General features: G+C 38.0%; 3 protein-coding genes across 6 annotated transcripts; all 3 read left to right on the top strand.

Moving 5' to 3' along the window:
- The first annotated feature begins 627 nt into the window (after window positions 1-627).
- On the top strand, window positions 628-6,125 carry ddb2 (damage-specific DNA binding protein 2). 4 transcript variants are annotated; one of them, XM_079465625.1, is made up of 12 exons: window positions 628-783; window positions 1,170-1,247; window positions 1,345-1,494; window positions 1,913-2,022; window positions 2,136-2,327; window positions 3,707-3,873; window positions 4,316-4,415; window positions 4,505-4,682; window positions 4,768-4,913; window positions 4,993-5,148; window positions 5,348-5,393; window positions 5,476-5,952. In XM_079465625.1, the coding sequence occupies exons 3-12, from the start codon at window positions 1,347-1,349 to the stop codon at window positions 5,742-5,744; spliced, it is 1,512 nt and encodes a 503-aa protein (XP_079321751.1). In that variant the 5' UTR covers window positions 628-783; window positions 1,170-1,247; window positions 1,345-1,346; the 3' UTR covers window positions 5,745-5,952. The 4 variants fall into 4 exon arrangements, with proteins under 4 accessions (XP_079321751.1, XP_079321754.1, XP_079321752.1 ...); XM_079465628.1 differs by lacking the exon at window positions 3,707-3,873 and adding an exon at window positions 2,552-2,697 and having other exon boundaries at window positions 649-783; XM_079465626.1 differs by lacking the exon at window positions 628-783 and having other exon boundaries at window positions 1,112-1,247; window positions 5,476-6,125.
- Window positions 6,126-6,701: 576 nt separating this feature from the next.
- kbtbd4 (kelch repeat and BTB (POZ) domain containing 4) lies at window positions 6,702-10,230 on the top strand. Its single transcript, XM_079465224.1, has 4 exons — window positions 6,702-7,811; window positions 7,884-8,025; window positions 8,498-8,604; window positions 8,706-10,230. Exons 1-4 carry the CDS (start codon window positions 7,356-7,358, stop codon window positions 9,564-9,566), a joined length of 1,566 nt encoding a protein of 521 aa, XP_079321350.1. The 5' UTR covers window positions 6,702-7,355; the 3' UTR covers window positions 9,567-10,230.
- Window positions 10,231-11,516: 1,286 nt separating this feature from the next.
- rapsn (receptor-associated protein of the synapse, 43kD) lies at window positions 11,517-19,477 on the top strand. The gene is made up of 8 exons (XM_079465383.1): window positions 11,517-12,141; window positions 12,794-13,132; window positions 14,261-14,419; window positions 16,500-16,598; window positions 16,768-16,890; window positions 17,182-17,235; window positions 17,392-17,591; window positions 17,671-19,477. The coding sequence occupies exons 1-8, from the start codon at window positions 11,917-11,919 to the stop codon at window positions 17,741-17,743; spliced, it is 1,272 nt and encodes a 423-aa protein (XP_079321509.1). The 5' UTR covers window positions 11,517-11,916; the 3' UTR covers window positions 17,744-19,477.
- Window positions 19,478-19,523: the final 46 nt, after the last annotated feature.

Below are 19,523 nucleotides of genomic sequence, written 5' to 3'. Positions count from 1 at the left end.
TAAACAAATGGTAAATGAAGTAAATAGCAAGTTGCTTTTGAGAGACAGAGGTCATAACAAATGTTTATCATAATTAATAACACGCGGGATTCTGCCACCATTTCACGTCCATAGTATTTTTCCATACCATGCAAGTCAAAGCTGTATTGTAGCAAACATTCTTCAGAATGTCTTCCCTTGTTTTAAGACTCAGACACTTCTCAGATGAAACCACACAAAGATGAGGCATAATGACTAAACAGTCCATTTAGATATGTATTTAGATATGTATTAGATATGTATTGATTTATTAATTCACACAAACATACAATAGAATAAAGTGAAAATTAAAACAAGGAAGAATTCTAATGATGAGAAATATAAAATAAACGCATGTCCTAATTCTTAACTTCACTAGGCGTGTTTTGTTTTTGTTTAGTTTGCATGTAAATATAAATAAACAGATGCGTAATCTAATTCTTATAATGAAGAGAAAATGTATCAGTTGACATTCTCAGCCAATGAGCATGAAGCTGTGTCGTCAGTCAGTCGTTTCCCATCATGCTTTTGAGTAGCGCAGTCGGAGGAGAGCAACTGCGCTCGACTGCTCAATCCGACACAGCCGCATAGCCGTCGCGAGAGTTTTTTGGCACACGTCAGCATGACATCAGAGCAAGGTGGACGTAACTCGGACACTTTTCTAACCGGCATGCAGCTCGCGGTGATCGGTTCTGCGCAGATTTAGCTCATCATAAACAAGCCTATTCTTATTCTTTGCCTCTCCGCATGAAGTCGATCACTGATGTTAGTTTGCGATGTTTGTTTTGTGTTTATTTAATCACTTTGCGATTATATTAGCAAGTTCATTCGAGTGTAAACATATTTGGAAACACACGGCTTATGCGCATAATAACCAGATGTTGCCACGATTAATTGTAAACATATAGCCTATTAAATGCACATTACATATACATCATATTCCGGGTGCACAGCAGTTGTATTGATCTATTTTCAGAAAAGTATATAGTTTTACGAATAAAACTAAACATCAGCGTTACAAAATTACAAAATCGTTTTCAGCGGTGGTTCGTCATCTAGTGGTTAAAGTGTATATCGCGCTCAAAAGTTACAAATCAGTCGTTTCGTTACGTCACTGAATCACACTGAATTCCTTGTCTGTGCACGTTTAGAGAAATGCTTTGTTGATCTGCAAACGTACAAGTCTGCACGGTGGATGTAATGTAGACAGAGTGTAAAATTACTTACGGGTAAGAAAGATGCATGTAAAATGCATGTATCTAGTCGATCGTGCACGTGTTTCAGACGCTATTACACTTGTGTAATTTGACATGTTTTTTTAAACAGAAATGGCGAGAGGAAGAGCTCAGGCAGACTCGTCTGTTGCGAAACAGAATGCCAATTCAAAAAAGAGACCGAATAAAGAATCTGCTCAGACCCTCTCCAAGAAGCTGAAAGCCAAAAAAGACAACAAGACGTCGTCGTCACCAAAAACAGGTTTGCGAAGTTCTGAGTTATCTTAAAATGTTTCAGTTTCATTTTTTGCTCACTGAGCCCAGGGTGATGTGATATGATGACACGAAGCACTTAATAATACTAAATAATTACTAAAGTGTTTTAAGGCATAGATAGTTCACCCTAAAATCTGTCATCGTTTATTCATCCTCATGTCATTCAAAACCTGTAGGCCTATATTACTCTTTTTTTTTTTCTTCTGTGGAACACATAGTATGAGATGAGTGAATTTGTGTCCATGCAATGGCAATGGAAAGTCAATAGGCTCAAGTGTTGTCTGGTTACCAACATTCTTCCAAATATCTTTTTTCCTCATACAAGTTTGAAATGACTTTTAATTTACAGAAAATATTTCATTTTGGGGTGAACTATCCCTTTACTGTTATTTGTGTTGTATTAGAAACCTACTCACAGTCAAAAGAATGCCAAAAGAAAGTGGGCCGAACAAGTATACTTCACTACATTTACAAAAGCTCCTTAGGACAGAGCATTCACACGCATTTTCGCAAGGTAATGAGAAGCATATATTACAGCAAATTCATTTATGTAAAATTCAAAGAACTAGAGCTAGCCTATAGCAGACAAACCCCATCTTAATCTGGTTATTTTCCCTCGTGTTATAGTGTCTGCAAGAGCCTTTCACACGCTCTCTTGGAGCCTACAGACTGCACCGGACAACCAGCCCCTTTGACCGAAGGGCCACTTGTCTGGATTGGCACCCAACCCATCCCACAGCTGTTGCAGTGGGCTCCAAGGGTGGAGATATAGTCCTGTGGGATTATGATGCCCTGAATAAAACAACTTTCATACAGGGGGTAGGCAGGGAAAGCAGAATCAAAATGAGTGCATGTGTCTTGCGTATGGTAGTCACCATATGTCCCGGTGACACAACAATATTGAGAAGTTTCTAAAGTGTGCTTCCACAGTGTATTTTTCGCGAACACGCATAATTTTGATTCAAGTGTACATTTGGGTAAGTTAAAGTAGAACATTTAAAAGATACCAACTGCTCAGATTTTCCCCCTTTTTTTCTATCTAGATGGGTGCTGGAGACTCAATAACAGGCATGAAGTTTAACCAATTAAATACCAATCAGCTGTTCACCTCATCTATTGGGGGTGCCACCACCCTTCGGGATTTCAGTGGATCAGTAGTACAAGTGTTTGCTGAAACAAATTCATGGGAGTAAGCAAGTTACCTCAGTAGCAATAAAGGCTGCCCTTTATTCTTTTAAATAACCAATGAAATAAATAATGGTGTTTACTTCACATCTGTCAGTGCAGTGGCCATCTTTATACTAGTGTCCTCTTAAAATTGTTCCTGGTACTTTTACAATTACACTGGAACGTTTTGACACAGTTTGGAATAGTTACACCAAGTTTTTTAGGATCTTTATCGCTAGTGAGTGACTGGAGAGAGAGTGACACTGAGCGACATTTTACAAATTCTATTCTGTCATTGGTAGAGCAGGCATTGTGTGTGTGTTTTTTTGTGTATTGTATGAGGCTGTTTCATTTTTGGAGGATCTATTGTCCGAAATACAATATAATATACATAACAATCCCTTCAGAGGTGTATAGAGATCTGACATACTAAAATAGAATTGAATTATTTTTTTCTATCTATATACACCACGTGTCCCCTTACATGGAATTCGCCATAATGTTTCTACAGTAGCCCTAAACGGACTAACTGCTCTATAGAACGCGTTTTGTAAATCTTTATCTTTTTTGCGAAAGAAGCTAAAACGTGACGACATCTTAGTCCTGCGCAGCCACAGTAGTGCTTCGAAAGGGAGGGATGGAGTGAGCCGTTGGTTGTAATTCGCAACTTCACTGCTAGATGTCGCAAAATTTCATACATTAAACTTTTAAGTACTTGGTGTCTCCTGATTGGTTTGAAGCTGCATATAAAACACTGGGGAAATGGAAGATGAAATCACTTGATTGTTTAACATTGATCTGAATGTATTGTGAATGTTAGTTTTAGCTATTTTGAGGAACATTGCTTCCTTACTGCCAGTCATCTATCTGCAGAAAGACTGCATGTTTGGTCAGGATTCTTGCTCTTTTGTCAGTTTGGTTGCCGACCTTTTTCGTCGACTCATTCCTGTCATGACTGTACTTGTGGCTGCTAGCTGCTGTAACTCATTTAACAAGCTTTGTCTGTTTGCTGTCTGTTTGTGTGCATGTAGAAAGGTGCTGGTGACTTTATAGGGGAGATGAAGTTTTGTCCGACAGATGTGTCCAAGGTCTATGTTGCTTCTGGTGATGGCACACTTACAGTGCAAAGTTTTGAGGGCCTCGCAAGCCAGACATTGTCTCGAACCCCAGACTGTGGCCATGACCACCACAATCTTTGGTGAGCACACCTACTGTGTGGTCTACAGTGTTGAAAAATTGCAAACATTTCAGGCTTTTTATTCTGTTGTCAGTGTCATAGAGTATGCTGTTGTGCTGTAACACTTATGCATGCCGTATGGATTGACTGTTGATTTGTCTCGTTGTCTTCTACACTTTTTTGAAAATATCTATTACAGTATTACTGCATAGGTCATTAGCGTACTAAATTTTGTGAGACATTTTTTGGGTGGTGGGTCCAACGGCAGGTTATACTGCAAGGAATGTTAGTGTGTGATTACTTGTCACATTTTTCCAGTCGCTCTATGGCAATATATAACACTAAGTGATCGTAATGGTCAGTTGCTTTTTGAAATTCACCTTTTCGCCTGCTATGCATTATATTAATGTAATTATGCATTATGTAATATATGCACAGTATGTAATGTTTATCTCTTTTGTAGTTATTGGTACTGCTGTGTAGATGTGTCTGTAAGCCGTCAGATGCTTGTGACTGGGGATAATGCTGGAAGACTTCTCCTGCTTGGTCTAGATGGACATGAGGTAAGTGATGGAATTGACAAAAAAAAGTTCTCTGCCCAAATGAAGTGCAAATCTGTCTGATATTCTCTAAAACATGGTCATGTATTTAGGTTTTAAATGAGAAGCTGCATACAGGCAAAGTGACCCATGCAGAATTCAACCCTCATTGTGATTGGCTTCTGGCAACATCCTCCGTTGATGCCACGGTTAAATTGTGGGACCTTAGAAAGATCAAAGACAAAAGCAGTTATCTGACTAAGATGTCTCATGAAAAACCGGTCAATTCTGGTAGGTGACGATATGAAAACATAAAAATTTGGGAAGAAATATAGTTCACCATGATTTGAGACTTTTTCACTTTCTTTCACTCCAGCTTACTTTAATCCAACTGACAGCTCCAAGCTCTTAACTACAGACCAGATGAATGAAATCAGGATTTACTGCTCGTATGACTGGTCTAAACCTGACCAGATTATTACTCATCCACATCGACAGTTCCAGCACCTTACACCCATTAAAGTCAGTGTTCATAAAATGCAGATTTGACTTTTTTTGGGAATTGTAGACTTAATCGTTGGATATTTATTATTATTTTCAGGCAACCTGGCATCCCATGTATGACATCGTCGTGGCTGGCCGGTACCCAGATAATCGTGTCCTTGTCAATGACAAGAGAACTATTGACTTTTATGATGCCAGCAGTGGTAGATTGGTGCATCAGCTCAGAGACCCCAATACCCACGGCATCATATGTGTAAGAACCCTTTTTGTTCAGTCTTATAATTTACAGACAAATATACAAACTTAGTAATTCAATTCTGTTATTATAAAAATTATAAAAAAGATTTTATAACATCTTGACAAATTTTCTGTCAAGTTATTAACATTATATTGTCATTACATATACAATTTACATTTCACATGTACTAAGTATCTCAAACTGTTTATTTCAGCTTAACAAATTCAATCCAACAGGGGATGTTCTGGCATCAGGAATGGGTAAATACAGCTGACTGAAAAATAAAAACAATTTATTTATGTATTTTTTGTAGAGTCTGAAAATTGTGTACTTTTGTTGCAGGGTTTAATATTTTGATTTGGAAACGAGAAGACATGCTGCTAAACAGTGATAATCAAAACCAGGGATTTACAGATGAAAGAGTAGAGGATGGTGGAGGCAGAGCGGGAACCTCTAGGTCCCAGCGCAGTGCACGGCAGCAACCTCAAAGAGACAAAAGAACCTCTCAAGATAATGCCAAGCTGAAGAAAAAGCTGTCATCACTGTCAACAACAGAAACCAAAGCCAAGAGCAAACCAGAGTGCAAGACTTCAAAAGCAAAGAGAAAGTGACAGTGTTGACACTGGATTTTAGAATTGTGTAATGAGCAGATTTTATTAGTAGGTTACGAAAATTTATAAAAACAGTTAGTGTTGTTTTATATATCTTTATACTTGAATATATTTTATATACAACTTATTCATACAATAAAATGTTATATTAATACATGTCTCTGTTAGGTCACTTAACTAACAATAAACTTACTTGTGTTTCAAGGTTTTTGCATCTGAAGCTAAATTACTTTTGCTAGATTACCAAGAAGATCAGTCCAGGACTGAGGTTGTGGGTTTTGAAAGTTCTTTCATCACAAGACTATTTTGTGACTCAGAAAAGGGCATGTCAAGGAAATAGCAACTATAAATTAAACATGTACAGAAAAATGCTTTGCAGTTTAAACGTAAAACAATATGATTATAAAAAGAAAAATTAAATAACCTGCATTTCATTGACATGCTTGTGTGTCGAACTCACACATATGGCATGGAAAGAGAGGAAAAGAGTACAGTCAAAATGTAAATTGTACATTACGGAAATATGCAGCTTACAAAAAGATAACTTGTGTTTACTGAACACTCATGAGACTGGTTTCGTAGACAGGTCTTAGTTTATGCAACTATAGACAAAACATTATCACTGATTTCTTTTGTCAGTTAGGGCAATTTAAACATGCATTTTGGCTTAAAATAAAAAATATTTTAAATGAATTCATTAAAAATACATATTTTATGAAATAATTTAAATATTATTAAAATAAACAGAAGTATGTTATGCTGTTTTATATAGTAATGCACCTGAATGCACAAAATTATAAAATAACATTTTGAAATGAAAAGTTGCAGCTTAGCCATGTTGACTCCTTGACATAAATACACCAACTCACAAAATAAAACAACTAAAAACTAACGTATATATTATACTGTCGCTGTATGTCGCTATAAAATAAAAAACTACCGCGTTTATCTGCCTTGTTTCAACAGTTTACTAGGCTCCAGCAATAACAGGCCTCCAACACATGGTGGCGGCGGAGAGTCACAAACATAGTATGAACGCTCAGTGTAGAAGAGTTTCTGTTTTGTCTTGGCGCTTGTTGGTTTTCTTAAAAGCGTTCTTGCTTTAGCATGATAAATATTTTTGTAGCCCGTGTTTACGTTTATAATTAGTATTGTTTTAACAAGCTTGTTCTGTTAACGTTTTTACAATCGTCAGAGTATATTCTGCTGCGTCTTTTGTGGATTCTTAAAGGTATTCAAAGTTAACTAGGCTTTTCCCTAGATAGTTTATGTTAGCGATAGCCACACTGCTTATCAGTAAATGAAAATAATCTGGCTTGCAAACTGCTTAGACGAAGTTAACCTTTTGGATGCGGAGAGCTTGGTGTTCCTGCAAAGCACACTGTTGTAATACTGAACAGTGTAAATGCATGAATACACAATCAATTGTGCTCTTACAATGGCATGAAGAACACATCCCATGCTAACCTCTGTCTTCATCAACTTGACTGCCTGTCACCAATTAAATGTCATATGAATGCACCCATCTGACATAACGTTACAGAAGGTCATTCATCTAGTATTCTGTCGAAGCTCCTTCAAATTATAAGTTCACACAGCAGAGTGCATGCCATGGAGTCTGGTGATGGTGGAAGTGTCGGAGGTCCATCAGGGGACGAGAACTATTTTCTGGGCTACACGTTCACTGATCGCTCCCATTCCAGCCGTGTGGTAAAGAGCATCATGGACTTGTGTCTGGAGGATGGCCTGTTTGCAGATGTTATTGTCACTGTGGACAGCAAAGAGTTCCAGCTTCACCGCCTGGTGCTGTCGGCACAGAGCAGCTTTTTCAGATCCATGTTCACCTCTAACCTTAGAGAAGCTTATGATCGCAACATTGAGCTGAAGGACGTCAGCGCACCTGTGTTCCAGTCGCTGGTGGACTACATATACCATGGAACAATAAAACTACAGGTCGAAAATCTGCAGGACACCTATGAGATGGCTGACATGTATCAGCTCACTTCCCTGTTTGAGGAGTGCTCTCGTTTTCTTTCACGAACTGTGGAAATCAGGAACTGCCTGCAGGTAGAACATTTAATTTCTAATGGTGATGTTTAATATACACACAATGTATACTTGACTGCACTTATATTCCAGGTGATGTGGTTGGCGGACAGACACAGTGACCAGGAGTTGTATACTGCAGCCAAGCACTGTGCAAAGATCCATCTTGTGCAGCTGCACCAGACAGAGGAGTTCTTGAACCTACCATTGTGCCTTCTCATAGACGTCATGAAAGGTGAATGATGGTCATGAAAGTTGAAGTAAATATGAAATCAGTTAAAAAAAACTTTTTTAACTGATTATATATATATATGAGGATATATATAATCTTTGTATATATGAGGAGTTTGGTTCTAAAATGAGAGAACTCCATTTTTAATTTTATTTTTAAATCATGTTTTTTATTGTGCATTCCAATAAATATCAATCAAACTGCAGTTGGTTTGTTTTGATTTAAGGCATAACAAAAAACAAATACAGCTAACTAACACAATAAAAACATGTTAACATAATACAAAAACATGATTTCTGAATTTAAAAGAGTTATCTCCTTTTGGAATCAAACTCTTCATACATATACATAATGTGTATGTATGTGTATATATAGTAAACGTTATAAAAAAAACTGTAGAATGCTTTGTAGCATGGGTATTAGGTCTACTGTCTCAAATTCAGTCCCAGTTGTAATTTGTATCGCTTTTCGACAGATGGTGTTCCAAGCACACAAAATCCAACTGCAGCGATTGAATCTTGGATCAATCACAACAAAGTTGAGCGAGAGGAGTATTCAGACATGCTTCTAGACAGCCTAAAGGTGAAGATGAAAACCCAACTTAGAAGCAAACTTTTTGTTAGTTATTTTAGTGCAGTTCTTTTTTCAAACAAATGGTCTCACGCTTGTTTCCCTTTTTTTAGGAGATTGGTGAAAACGTCCACATATACCTTATTGGGAAGGAAGACACACGCACGCACTCGTTGGCAGTGTCTCTTCATTGTGATGAAGATGATGCCATCAGTGTGAGTGGTCAGAACAGCCTGTGTCACCAAATCACAGCTGCCTGCAAGCATGGCGGTGACCTGTACGTCGTAGGGGGCTCCATACCGCGACGCATGTGGAAATGCAACATGCACACCATGGACTGGGAGCGCTGCGCCCCTCTGCCTCGGGACCGTCTCCACCACACGTTAGTGTCCGTTTACTCAGAAGATGCCATTTACTCATTAGGAGGCAAAACCCTTCAGGACACACTCTCCAATGCTGTCATCTGTTACACAGTGCAGGACAACATATGGAAAGAGACCACTCCGCTAGAAACCGCTGTATCTGGAGCAGCAGGAGTCAATTTGGGAGGCACGATTTACCTTTTGGGTGGGGAAGAGAATGATATGGACTTTTTCACCAAACCGTCTCGCCTTATTCAATGTTTTGAAACAGCCACTCAGAGGTGTCAGACGAAGTCCTACATGTTGCCTTTTGCAGGATGCATGCATGCCACTGCCCATAAGGACCTTATCTTTGTGGTGGCAGAGGGCGACACTCTGGTGTGCTACAACCCACTTCTTGACAGCTTCACCCGTCTACGGTTTCCTGAAGTGTGGAGCTGCGTGCCGTCTCTTTGGAAAGTGGCCAGCTGCAACGGCTGCATTTACGTTTTCAGGGACAAATGCAAAAAAGGCGAAGCAAATACGCTAAAGTTAAACCCTGCCACATCCGTGGTCACAGTGATTAAGGGAATCAAAATCCTCCTGACAAATTGGCAGTTTGTTTTGGCCTGATTTCTTGAGATATGTTCTGTGAAATGCATAGGACCATGACTAATGTTGTGTTCCTGTTGATTTCATGCTTTATGATATTGATGTAACACCTTTCATGTAGTAATTGTTTCTCTGCTACAGTGGTACAGAAGCTTTGTCCTGTGATGTGAAGTACAGTTATAGGGTAGGATACTGTAGAAACGGATTTACCCCGAGGGTCGACTTGACCATCATATGTATGTTCAAGCTTTAGCTAAACCTTTCACAATTTGCTCTGCTCAATTCAATTTCGAATACAGTTTGTAAAGCACTCTGTAAATAAAGTTAGTTATGAAGGTAATAAGGTTGAACATGTTTATATAGTGGTGCTATCTGCCCCTTACATTGCTCATACTATCATGGTCAGTGGTTTATGACTGGGCATAAAAAAGCCCAGAATTGAGCTGATGGTTCCACCCAGAATTGATTGGCAGACCATGAAATCTATTAACTTTTTTGTTTATTCTCATGTATTATGTGACCATGTTGACCAATTCATGAAATAGAATACTTATTAGAATGTATTTGGAGTTCTTTTTTGCAAAAAACTGTAACTAGACATTATTAAAAAAAAGATTTAATACTTTAGATTGTTTGTCTTTGTTTTTCTGTACTGTGTAGTCTTGGCCAATGTTTCTCTTATATAAAAAATATACAATAACAAAATTGATGTTTTCATGTTTGCCTAACTTACCCTTTTTTTACTCATGAATGTGCTTATTACAGTGAACATGGTCTCTAAGTCACCTTGGTGGGTTCACTTGTCTCCCAGAAAGCTCCTGTCTTCTCTCAGTATGTGCTTTTGCAGGCACGTTTGGCCTTGCAGTCTGTGGTACTCTAGCAAAGAGCTCTGGTTGAACTGTGGAAGTGTCACTCTGGACCCCTTTGGTTTCTTCTGCTGGCACAGAGTGTTCTGACTGAGTATAAGGTCGCTCTGTACCCGCTTCAACAATGCAGGATCTTGGTTTATTTGCCTTGCTGAGCACAGTTGCTCGGTGTTGCGATTTAGAAATTCACACCACTTGTCCTTTTTTCCTGCTGTAGTTATTGGTACCCCTGTATTGATATGTCGGTTAGCCATCAAATTATGTGTAACCACCTGTGTAATTCCTGGGGCCAGATTCACAAAACATTCTTAAAAAGAAAATTCTCCGTTATTGCCATTTGTGTTCTCAATTCTAATTTAAAGAAAACAAAATAAGAGAGGAGCATAGGGAGATTAACAGGGTCAGAATTGTTGCATATTTCTGAAAAATACAACATATCTCTGAAGTAAATATACTGTGATCCACCAACAAGCGAAGCATAAATATTAGTAAACGTTCCACAAATATAAATGGAATTCAGAAAATAAATCAATTCTGTAGAGAACCCGACAACTCAATCCCATTGATGTGTTTCAAGAAGCAGTGGTACTGTAACTCAAGACAAATACCATGTCAGACTTTATGAACTATTCTAAGCATCAGTTGCTGACACCAAGGCTGGGGGCTGGGAGATGGCACACCAAGAGGCTTAACAAGGCCCACCCACAGGAACCGCCGGCCACTTTGAGGACCGCTTGACTCCGCTTCACCGTTGTGAAATATCTGTCTGTTTTTAGACCTGCTCACATGGTGTACAGACCTCTGCAGTATAGCTCAAATTGAATTTGTCCGGATGTTCTTTTTTCTCAAGGGTTGTTAATAGTCGTAGCACTTGAGCCTGCCGTGGGTCCATGGATGTGGAGGTGAAAAGGAGCACTCTTGGTATGAAGCTGGCGGATCTTTTGTGACCTTGGATCTTTTCAGAGGCTGAAGTTGGATTCCAGCAGGGACACATGGTCCAGAGTGACAAGACCATCTGCTGAAGCGCCAGCACTGCAGTGGGAGGGTGGACGGAGATGAAGGGGTGGTTTGAGGGGGGTAAGGGTACAGAGAATTCTTCCCCTTCGTGTGTGGAGGGAGCAGATATTCTGGGAGATCGCTGCGAGAACCTTTGATTGGGACTTTTTTAATTGAGCGTTGCATTTTTGCCTGGAAACTTTGATTAAAAAATCTTTGACAGAGTGATTTTTATGACATTTTGCATCTCAGTGATGGCACTTTTGTGATTTTTCGGCAGCTTTCTCGATGTGATGAGCAATGGGAATCTTGATTACCTTCTACGCGTGGATCCAGTTTTTTTGTTTTGCATCTCTTCGCTATCGAAGCTGAGAGTTGTGGAATAGAGAAGCCGGTGGCTGCTAAGATCTAAGGTGGATTATCGATAACACAACTTCTCTTTTGGGACATTAACTATAAAACCCCAAACGTATGATTGCACATCCCCAGAGGGCTGTAGAGCCAAACGAATGATTATTTTTATGAGGGACTTTGTAGCAGAAATGGGTCAGGACCAAACCAAACAGCAGACTGAGAAGGGATTGAAGCTGTACCAGTGTAATGATACGGAAAAGGCTTTATATGTTTGGATGAAGGTGTTGAGGAAGACGACTGATCCTGGTGGGAAGTTTCGAGTTTTAGGGTGTCTGATCACAGCACATTCGGAAATGGGGAAATACAAAGAGATGCTACAGGTAAGAGTCACTTACATCTATACTCAGTAGTTAAAGTAACTTCTTTCTATCATGTTTATCATGGATAATATCTTGCTATATAAAAAATATTTTATTTTGTATAGTTTTTAAAAATCTTCTTTGTTGAAGAAATGCACTGTGGCTAAATGTGCAAAAGTTACTGCACCAATTTACACGTCATGTCAGTAGCATATGATTTCTGAGGTACTGAAATATATACCAATGCAAGTAATGCGGAACAAGGTTATTATATGTAACTTCCATAGTTAAGGGGGGGTAAGGAGGGCAGCGTGCAATATGATCCTCAGCAGAGAGCATCTTGTTGACATAAACCTTACTCGCACAAGGACCTGCTTCAATAAAGTTCAGCAAAGACTTCACTTGCGTGATGTTTTAACAACTGCAGGTGTCAAATATTAATAATAAGGTATGCTCACCCCTTCATGATGTTATGGTATGGAAACAATTTAAACAATAAGACTTTAGCATATCTACTCTATACATTTTGCCATAGGGTAACGACCTGAATAAGTCAGGAGAGGTTAATTGTCCATTATTGTATTGCATTATTATATTGTCCTTTATTGTATTTAATTCCAAAATGTTCATTTTGTTTTGTCTCCTTAAATGTGCAAACATGTGTCAATATCAGTATTCCTTAGCTCAGATAAACACAGCCAGAGAGATGGAGGACCCGGACTACTTGACGGAAGGCTACCTAAACCTGGCTCGCAGCAACGAGAAGCTTTGCGATTTCCAGAAAACTGTCTCGTATTGCGAGACCTGCCTAAACATGCAGGGTACGACTGTTAGCCTGCAGCTCAACGGGCAGGTGTGTCTGAGCATGGGCAATGCATTTCTAGGCCTTAGTGTTTTCCAAAAGGGCTTGGTGAGCTATGAGAAGGCTCTGCGATACGCTCACAACAATGATGACAAGATGTTGGAGTGCAGGGTTTGTTGCAGTTTGGGAAACTTCTACATCCAGCTGAAGGTATAACAATCGTATGCATGGCATTTGTATTTCTTTATTGCTTGTGACAGCCAGCGGAGATACACTGCATCTCAAAAGTTTCTTATTTACTTTTTTCCACATTATAGAATAGTAATTAAACATGGAAATGACAAATATTAAAGTATTTAGGGACCACAAATGTTTAACAAATTAAAAGTAGCTTATATTTAATCTCACTTTTAACAATGAATTAAACATTAATAAATTTTGCTTTGTCTGGTTCAGTGCATCCTAAAAATATTAATAAAATTGTATTTTTGTACTGTATCTACAGTATATTAATATCCATTTTTATAATTAGTGTGTACATGATGTGACGTATCCTTAACGCCTGTCAGTGTCTGTTTAATCACTGTATACACTGTTTACAAAATAAAGGTGCTTCATAATGTCATATAATGCCATAGAAGTAAAAAAATTTGTCTAAATGGTTCCATAAAGAACCTTTAACATCTGAAGAACCTTTCTGTTTCACAAAAGGTTCTTTGTGGCGAACAAAGGCTCTTTAGATTATGAAAAAATATGAAAGAGATGGTTCATTGTGGAACCAAAAATGGTTCTTCTATGGCACTGCTGTGAAGATCGTTTTAAGCACCTTTATTTTTAAGAGTGTACATATTTGTTTAATGCTCCTTTGGATACACTGACACATTCGAAAGCCCTCTTTACATTATTGAAATACTGTCTACATACTACACAATGTGTTCAGATGCAAGTCAGACAAAGTAGGTTTAGCTGGATAAAGGCATTCGTACTCACCTTGACACCAGAGATTTAAGACAGCAAATCCCCTTCATTCTCAGAAAGGCCTGCTGTAATAAGTATGTGATGGAAAGGCATGCAGGGAATGTCAAAGCAGCTAGGAGCCTCTTATAGCTGTGGCAAAGTTATATCTCCCTGCCACATGCAAATTCACTCAAGCATTGATGCTTTTTGGCAGATCTAGTATTTCAGCTACAGGGATTTGTTTAAATGAATTATCAACTATAAGTGACTTGTTTGAGCCCGTTTGAGACATTATATATATAATGTCATTTCATATCACTTATTTTTATTTTTAATTTTTAATGCAGCTAATAAGTGCCCATATGTTTTGTGCCATTACAGGATTACGAGAAAGCTCTATTCTTTCCTTGCAAAGCAGCTGAACTTGTAAATGACTACGGTAAAGGGTGGAGTTTAAAGTACCGCGCCATGAGTCAGTACCACATGTCGGTGGCCTACAGAAAGCTGATGCGCCTACCAGATGCAATGGAATGCTGTGAGGTATAAGCATATTGTTATGATGATCAGCAAAATGTTGTTTACTATTTTTGAAAGAATCACGGATCAATGGGTAAAGATAAAGTGTGATAAAGACACAGGATCCAACAGTGATCATAATGAAAAGTTTAGGTAACCCTTAAAGTCATAGTTCATCCAACAAATGAAAGTTCTGTCATGTTTTACTTACCTTCAAGTTGTTCCGAACCTATATACATTTCTTTGTTCTGTGAAACAAAGAAATTTCGATGTGGAAAAACCAAACAGTTCTGGGCACCATTGACTGCCATAGTCTTTTCCTACTATGGTAGTCAATAGTGCCCCAGAGCTGTTTGGCTACAAACATTCTTCCAAACCTCCTTCTTTGTGGTTAGGGGAACAAAAAAGTGTAAACAGTTTTGAAACAACTTGAGGTGAGTAAATCATGACAGAATTTTCATGTTTTGGTGAACTATCCCTTTAAGGCGTTTGAATCCCATCCTATGAAGCCATGAAATATTCATTAAAAGTAATACTAATTTGGACACTTTATATTTGTTGCTCTTGGATCATATTGGTTTTGATCATTAGAGTTGGGATTTAGTCTAGATCGCACTGTTATTCACACCAACACTGCATCATTTACATAAATCATCTGAATTAGGGCTAGTCAAATTAAAATTATTCATCTGCATCATAAATATATAAACATATGGAATCTTCATTTGGAGACATGAACATGCCAGAGCTTGTGTCAGCGGTCACCTGAAGAAATTGTAGGCAGCATCATCTAATTAGATTAGATTAGATTCAACTTTATTGTCATTACACACATACAAGTACAGTGTAACGAAATGTAGTGATCTAATCCCCAGGATGCCACATGTTGATCATATTTATCAGCCCCCTTGGCATAACCTTGACCTCTGACCATCGCCGCTTATTATGGTTATGTGAAAGAGGCCACAGTACAACCAACAGGTGGAGTTATTTGTGGGTCTAGTTGTGCCAAGGCACCAGACCAACCCCCTTTACTATCGTTGATAAAAATACGACAGTCGGGTGACCATATAGCGTTAATGAAGAACATAGCTCATCTCAGAGAAACATAACAGGCAGTCACTGTCTGTTACAAACAGTGTGGATCAAAGCACAGCAGGTTACAGCTGTCATGCTTGATTTAGGTCTTGTGGGTTGGAACCTTAAAGGAGTAGTTCACTCTCAGAATTAAAGTTTCCTTATAATTCACTCACCGTCCATGTTTTAATTTCTTCTGTCGAAAACAAATGGAGCCTTATGAGGAAACCTCCCCTTATTCAGCGTCTGGTGTCGTGTAGAGGCTTTTAAAGCTGTGATGAAACTACTCCTTTAATGTTCTTACAGACTGTGTTTGAAAGATTTTACTTAAAATAAAATGATAAGGTTGTAAGGACTTCAAGTGATAGTTCACCCACAAATAAAGAATCTTTCATCATTTACTCACCAGCTTGTCATTTCCAATCTTGTAACTTTCTATTAGCACCTATTGTACTATTGCTCTTTGTATGACATATCGCTTATTGCTCCCCGAACTCTTTGTAAGTCGCTTTGGATAAAAGCGTCTGCTAAATGACTAAATGTAAATGTAAATCTGTATGACTTTCAGAAGATATTTTGAAGAATGTTGTTAACTGGCCCCCATTCACTTGCATTGCTTTTTACAATAGAAGTGAATGGGGACCAGTGCTGTTCGGTTAAACAACTTTCTTCAAAGTATCTTCTTTTGTGTTCTGCGGAAGAAAGAAAGTCCTATACAGGTTTGTAAAATGCAAAGAGAGTGAGTAATTGATGACAGAATTTTCATTTTTGGGTAAACTATCACTTCAACTTGATAATGATATACTTTAATGGACAATTTCCTCTTCAGATAGACATAAGGCCTCATTCTTCTCATTCCCTGTAATTTCTCCCCAAGTGGAAAATCTTAAAGAATGTCTTACCAAAATCTGCCAAAATACAAAATTTCATGATAATAGTACTTTATGGATTATTAGTATTTTTGTTAGTGTGGAGAAAAACAAACATTAACGTTCTTTACTATTTGAAACATTCTTGTGTCTGTCAGGAATCAATGAAGATTGCATTGCAGCATGGAGATCGGCCTCTTCAGGCATTGTGTCTGCTTAACTTTGCTGATATTCATCGCTGCCAAAAAGATGTTGATGTAAGTTCTGCCATTAAGCACCAAGAGCATACCATCACAAAAAATCCCTGGTCCTAAAAAGCAGTAATGTAAAGTGTGATTCGCTATCTAGTTATCACTTAAAAAGCGATAGTTACTTTTAGGTAGCATTGTTTATATGAGTAATGTTTTCATTTGATCCTGAACACAGAAAGCATTCCCTCGCTATGAGTCCTCCATGTGTATAATGTCAGAGATTGGCAACCGTCTTGGACAAGCATCCATCTATGTAGGAGTGGGGAAGTGCTGGATTCTACAAAAGGAATATGACAAGGTGACATAACTCACGATTAAGGGCACATTCCATACAACCTCCAGGATAGTTCACCTTAAAATGAAAATCCTGTAATTATTTACATGCCCTTTTGCCATTTCAAACCTTCTTCTACAGAACACAAAAGAAGTGTTTTTGTGTCCATACAATAATGGTTACCAACATTTTTCAAAATATCTTCTTTTGTGTTTTGCAGAAGAAAGGAGATCACTTTTAAAATGCTTTAAAATGACAACAGCTCATGACAATATCTCAAATGTCATTTGGTCTTTTTTTCGTACTTTGGTGCAGGCACTAGACTCATTGCAGCGAGCCCATGATCTGGCAGAGGCGATTGGAAACAAGGTGTGTCTTGATGCAGCTATTTTAGAATAAGACACATGCGAACATACAGTATATCACATTATTAGCACTACTTAAGGAGCTTTGATGACTTTGCATTTAGAGATAAAGCTGTGCTGTCCGTTCGACTGTTTTTTGAATCTTTGTGCTCTTTTCCAGCTGTGCATTCTGAAGGTCCACAGTCTGCGTGAAGCCGTCTACCGCTGTAAAGAGCAGCAGGAAGACTTGAGAGAGCAGGTGGTAAAGTTCCTGCAGTGTGTGGAGGAGCTGGAGCTTTATTGTGGCATGTGCGGGGAATCTATCGGAGAGAAGAACCAACAGCTTCAAGCCTTGCCCTGCTCTCACATATTCCACCTCAAGTAGGCAACGATGTACTTAATCGTAGTCATTCGCTTTCAAAAAAGGAGCTATGCATCTCACTTCGTTCTGTTCACACAGGTGTCTGCAAACCAATGGTACGAAGGGCTGCCCGAAGTGTCACCGCACATCTTTGAAGCTGGGATTTGTATGAGGTTACAGACCTGCCTTGGACAAAATGGATAAATCCCATCACAGTGACACATGTCTGGGAGAAAAGGATCCAGGGCCATCTTTCAGGAAGCTTATTGTGACAAACAAAAGTTGTTTTCATCAACTGGAAATGATGATAAATGATAGAACATGTACTCATAGCCCAACGCAGAGAAGTCAGCAAAGAGATTTTTCTCAAAGAAATGTTGATATGAGTTCTGAGGACGGAACTGAACTTACAATGGCATTAGTTAAGACAGAACTGCTTTTCATGGGTTCGTGCAGCGTTGCTGCTCTCCCAATGAGGACAATTGTCAAAGAGGTGAGTGCATTATTGTTATTATATCAAAGAAGAACAGAACAAAAATATAGATCTTCAACAAACACTTTTGTTATTACTGTAATTTTTATGATTTTCAAAAAAATGACGTCTGTTCCAAACTATAAACAATGTAGAATGTGTAAATAATGACTGCAACCATTTATGTATTTTAGAAGTATTTCTTTGTCAGTAATATAAGACATGTTGAGATGCTGTTTTATTTGAGTTTGAAGTTTGTTTATGAGATTGGAGTAAACTCAAATGTCTCTAACCGCCCTCTTGCTATTGAACTGTAATATTGTGAGGTAACAAGGGCATATGTTCGACGTATTATCTTGACCAATTATGCATTCTGTTAACTATTTATAACAATTATTTATGACGATATTGTCTTTTATCAGTATCTTATTCTACTCTGACGTTTTTACAATGTTTGCGGCAAATCATTTTCTTTTACTCTGAATCAATAGAATGTGAAAAGTAGCTTCTTTTTTTAAAGGCGTTAATGGGATCTGCAATTAGAAATATGGTTAATATCAGCTTTTAACCTCATGATTTCTCAAATAAGAAAATGTAATCAGAGTGGCCCAAAATGAGCATTTATTTTGATCTCTTTGTGCATTCTCATTTAATAATGAATGAATCAATCAAAAAAGCAAGCATATTTTTGTATGTATGGTGAAATATTTAAACGTGATAATAATTACACATTCTTTAGTCATTTTTATTAATCCCACAAATTACAAGCGCTATATATAATGATTATGTAGTATATAGCATATATTATATAGCAGCTAGCATACCAGTACAGTGAACAATGTCTAATGAATACATAATGAACAACTGACAGATCATAAAGTGTTTCGACGATTTTTCACTATGAAAAGATTTACATAATACATTGTCTAAGTGCACGTTTCCTATGATTTCTACTTTTAACAGCTTATTCTCTTTTTGTAATTATTCCCTAACTATTATAAATGCATACAACACAAATATAACACACTTCCAAGTAGCTTTCAGTCCTAGAATATGCCAAAGTAATCTTTTGTAATATGTGTAGTATTGTTCAAGATCATACAGGTTTTTAAAAACACATTAAAACATGACGTGGCAGTTGTTGAACTCATATGGGAGCAATATGTATGCTGCTTTATTGGTTTCACTTTTACTTTATTTTCTGGGTTGATCTTTAAGTTCCTAGATTCCTGTTTACTCATTTGCATGCTGTTTATCAAAAGTTTCTCATATCCTGGTTCCTCACAGGTCATAACTACCTCTTATCATTTGTGCCTACTTGCGTGGTACTCTCAGAATCTTCTGAAATGAAGACTCATTGTTTATTAAAGAAGTCCCATGTTATATATAATGGACTTTTTTAGTAAATCTGCAATAAAACCTTTTTGCTGATTCATTTCTGATGTTTTCAATGAGGCCCACGCATGAGTCATCTGTGCTA

This window comes from Barbatula barbatula (genome assembly GCF_947034865.1).
Source record: "Barbatula barbatula genome assembly, chromosome: 10".
Taxonomy (NCBI): Eukaryota; Metazoa; Chordata; class Actinopteri; order Cypriniformes; family Nemacheilidae; genus Barbatula; species Barbatula barbatula.
This window is presented reverse-complemented; position numbering and strand designations above follow the sequence as displayed.

Bases quoted from the DNA above. Each gene is read 5' to 3' on its own strand.
- ddb2 (XM_079465626.1), top strand. From the start codon at position 1,347: ATGGCGAGAGGAAGAGCTCAGGCAGACTCGTCTGTTGCGAAACAGAAT. The intron at 2,023-2,135 runs GTAATGAGAAGC...CTCGTGTTATAG, and splicing joins TTCACACGCATTTTCGCAAG to TGTCTGCAAGAGCCTTTCAC. The intron at 4,416-4,504 runs GTAAGTGATGGA...TCATGTATTTAG, and splicing joins TTGGTCTAGATGGACATGAG to GTTTTAAATGAGAAGCTGCA.
- kbtbd4 (XM_079465224.1), top strand. From the start codon at position 7,356: ATGGAGTCTGGTGATGGTGGAAGTGTCGGAGGTCCATCAGGGGACGAG. The intron at 8,026-8,497 runs GTGAATGATGGT...GCTTTTCGACAG, and splicing joins TCTCATAGACGTCATGAAAG to ATGGTGTTCCAAGCACACAA. The intron at 8,605-8,705 runs GTGAAGATGAAA...CCCTTTTTTTAG, and splicing joins TGCTTCTAGACAGCCTAAAG to GAGATTGGTGAAAACGTCCA.
- rapsn (XM_079465383.1), top strand. From the start codon at position 11,917: ATGATTATTTTTATGAGGGACTTTGTAGCAGAAATGGGTCAGGACCAA. The intron at 17,236-17,391 runs GTGTGTCTTGAT...GCTCTTTTCCAG, and splicing joins CAGAGGCGATTGGAAACAAG to CTGTGCATTCTGAAGGTCCA. The intron at 17,592-17,670 runs GTAGGCAACGAT...CTGTTCACACAG, and splicing joins TCTCACATATTCCACCTCAA to GTGTCTGCAAACCAATGGTA.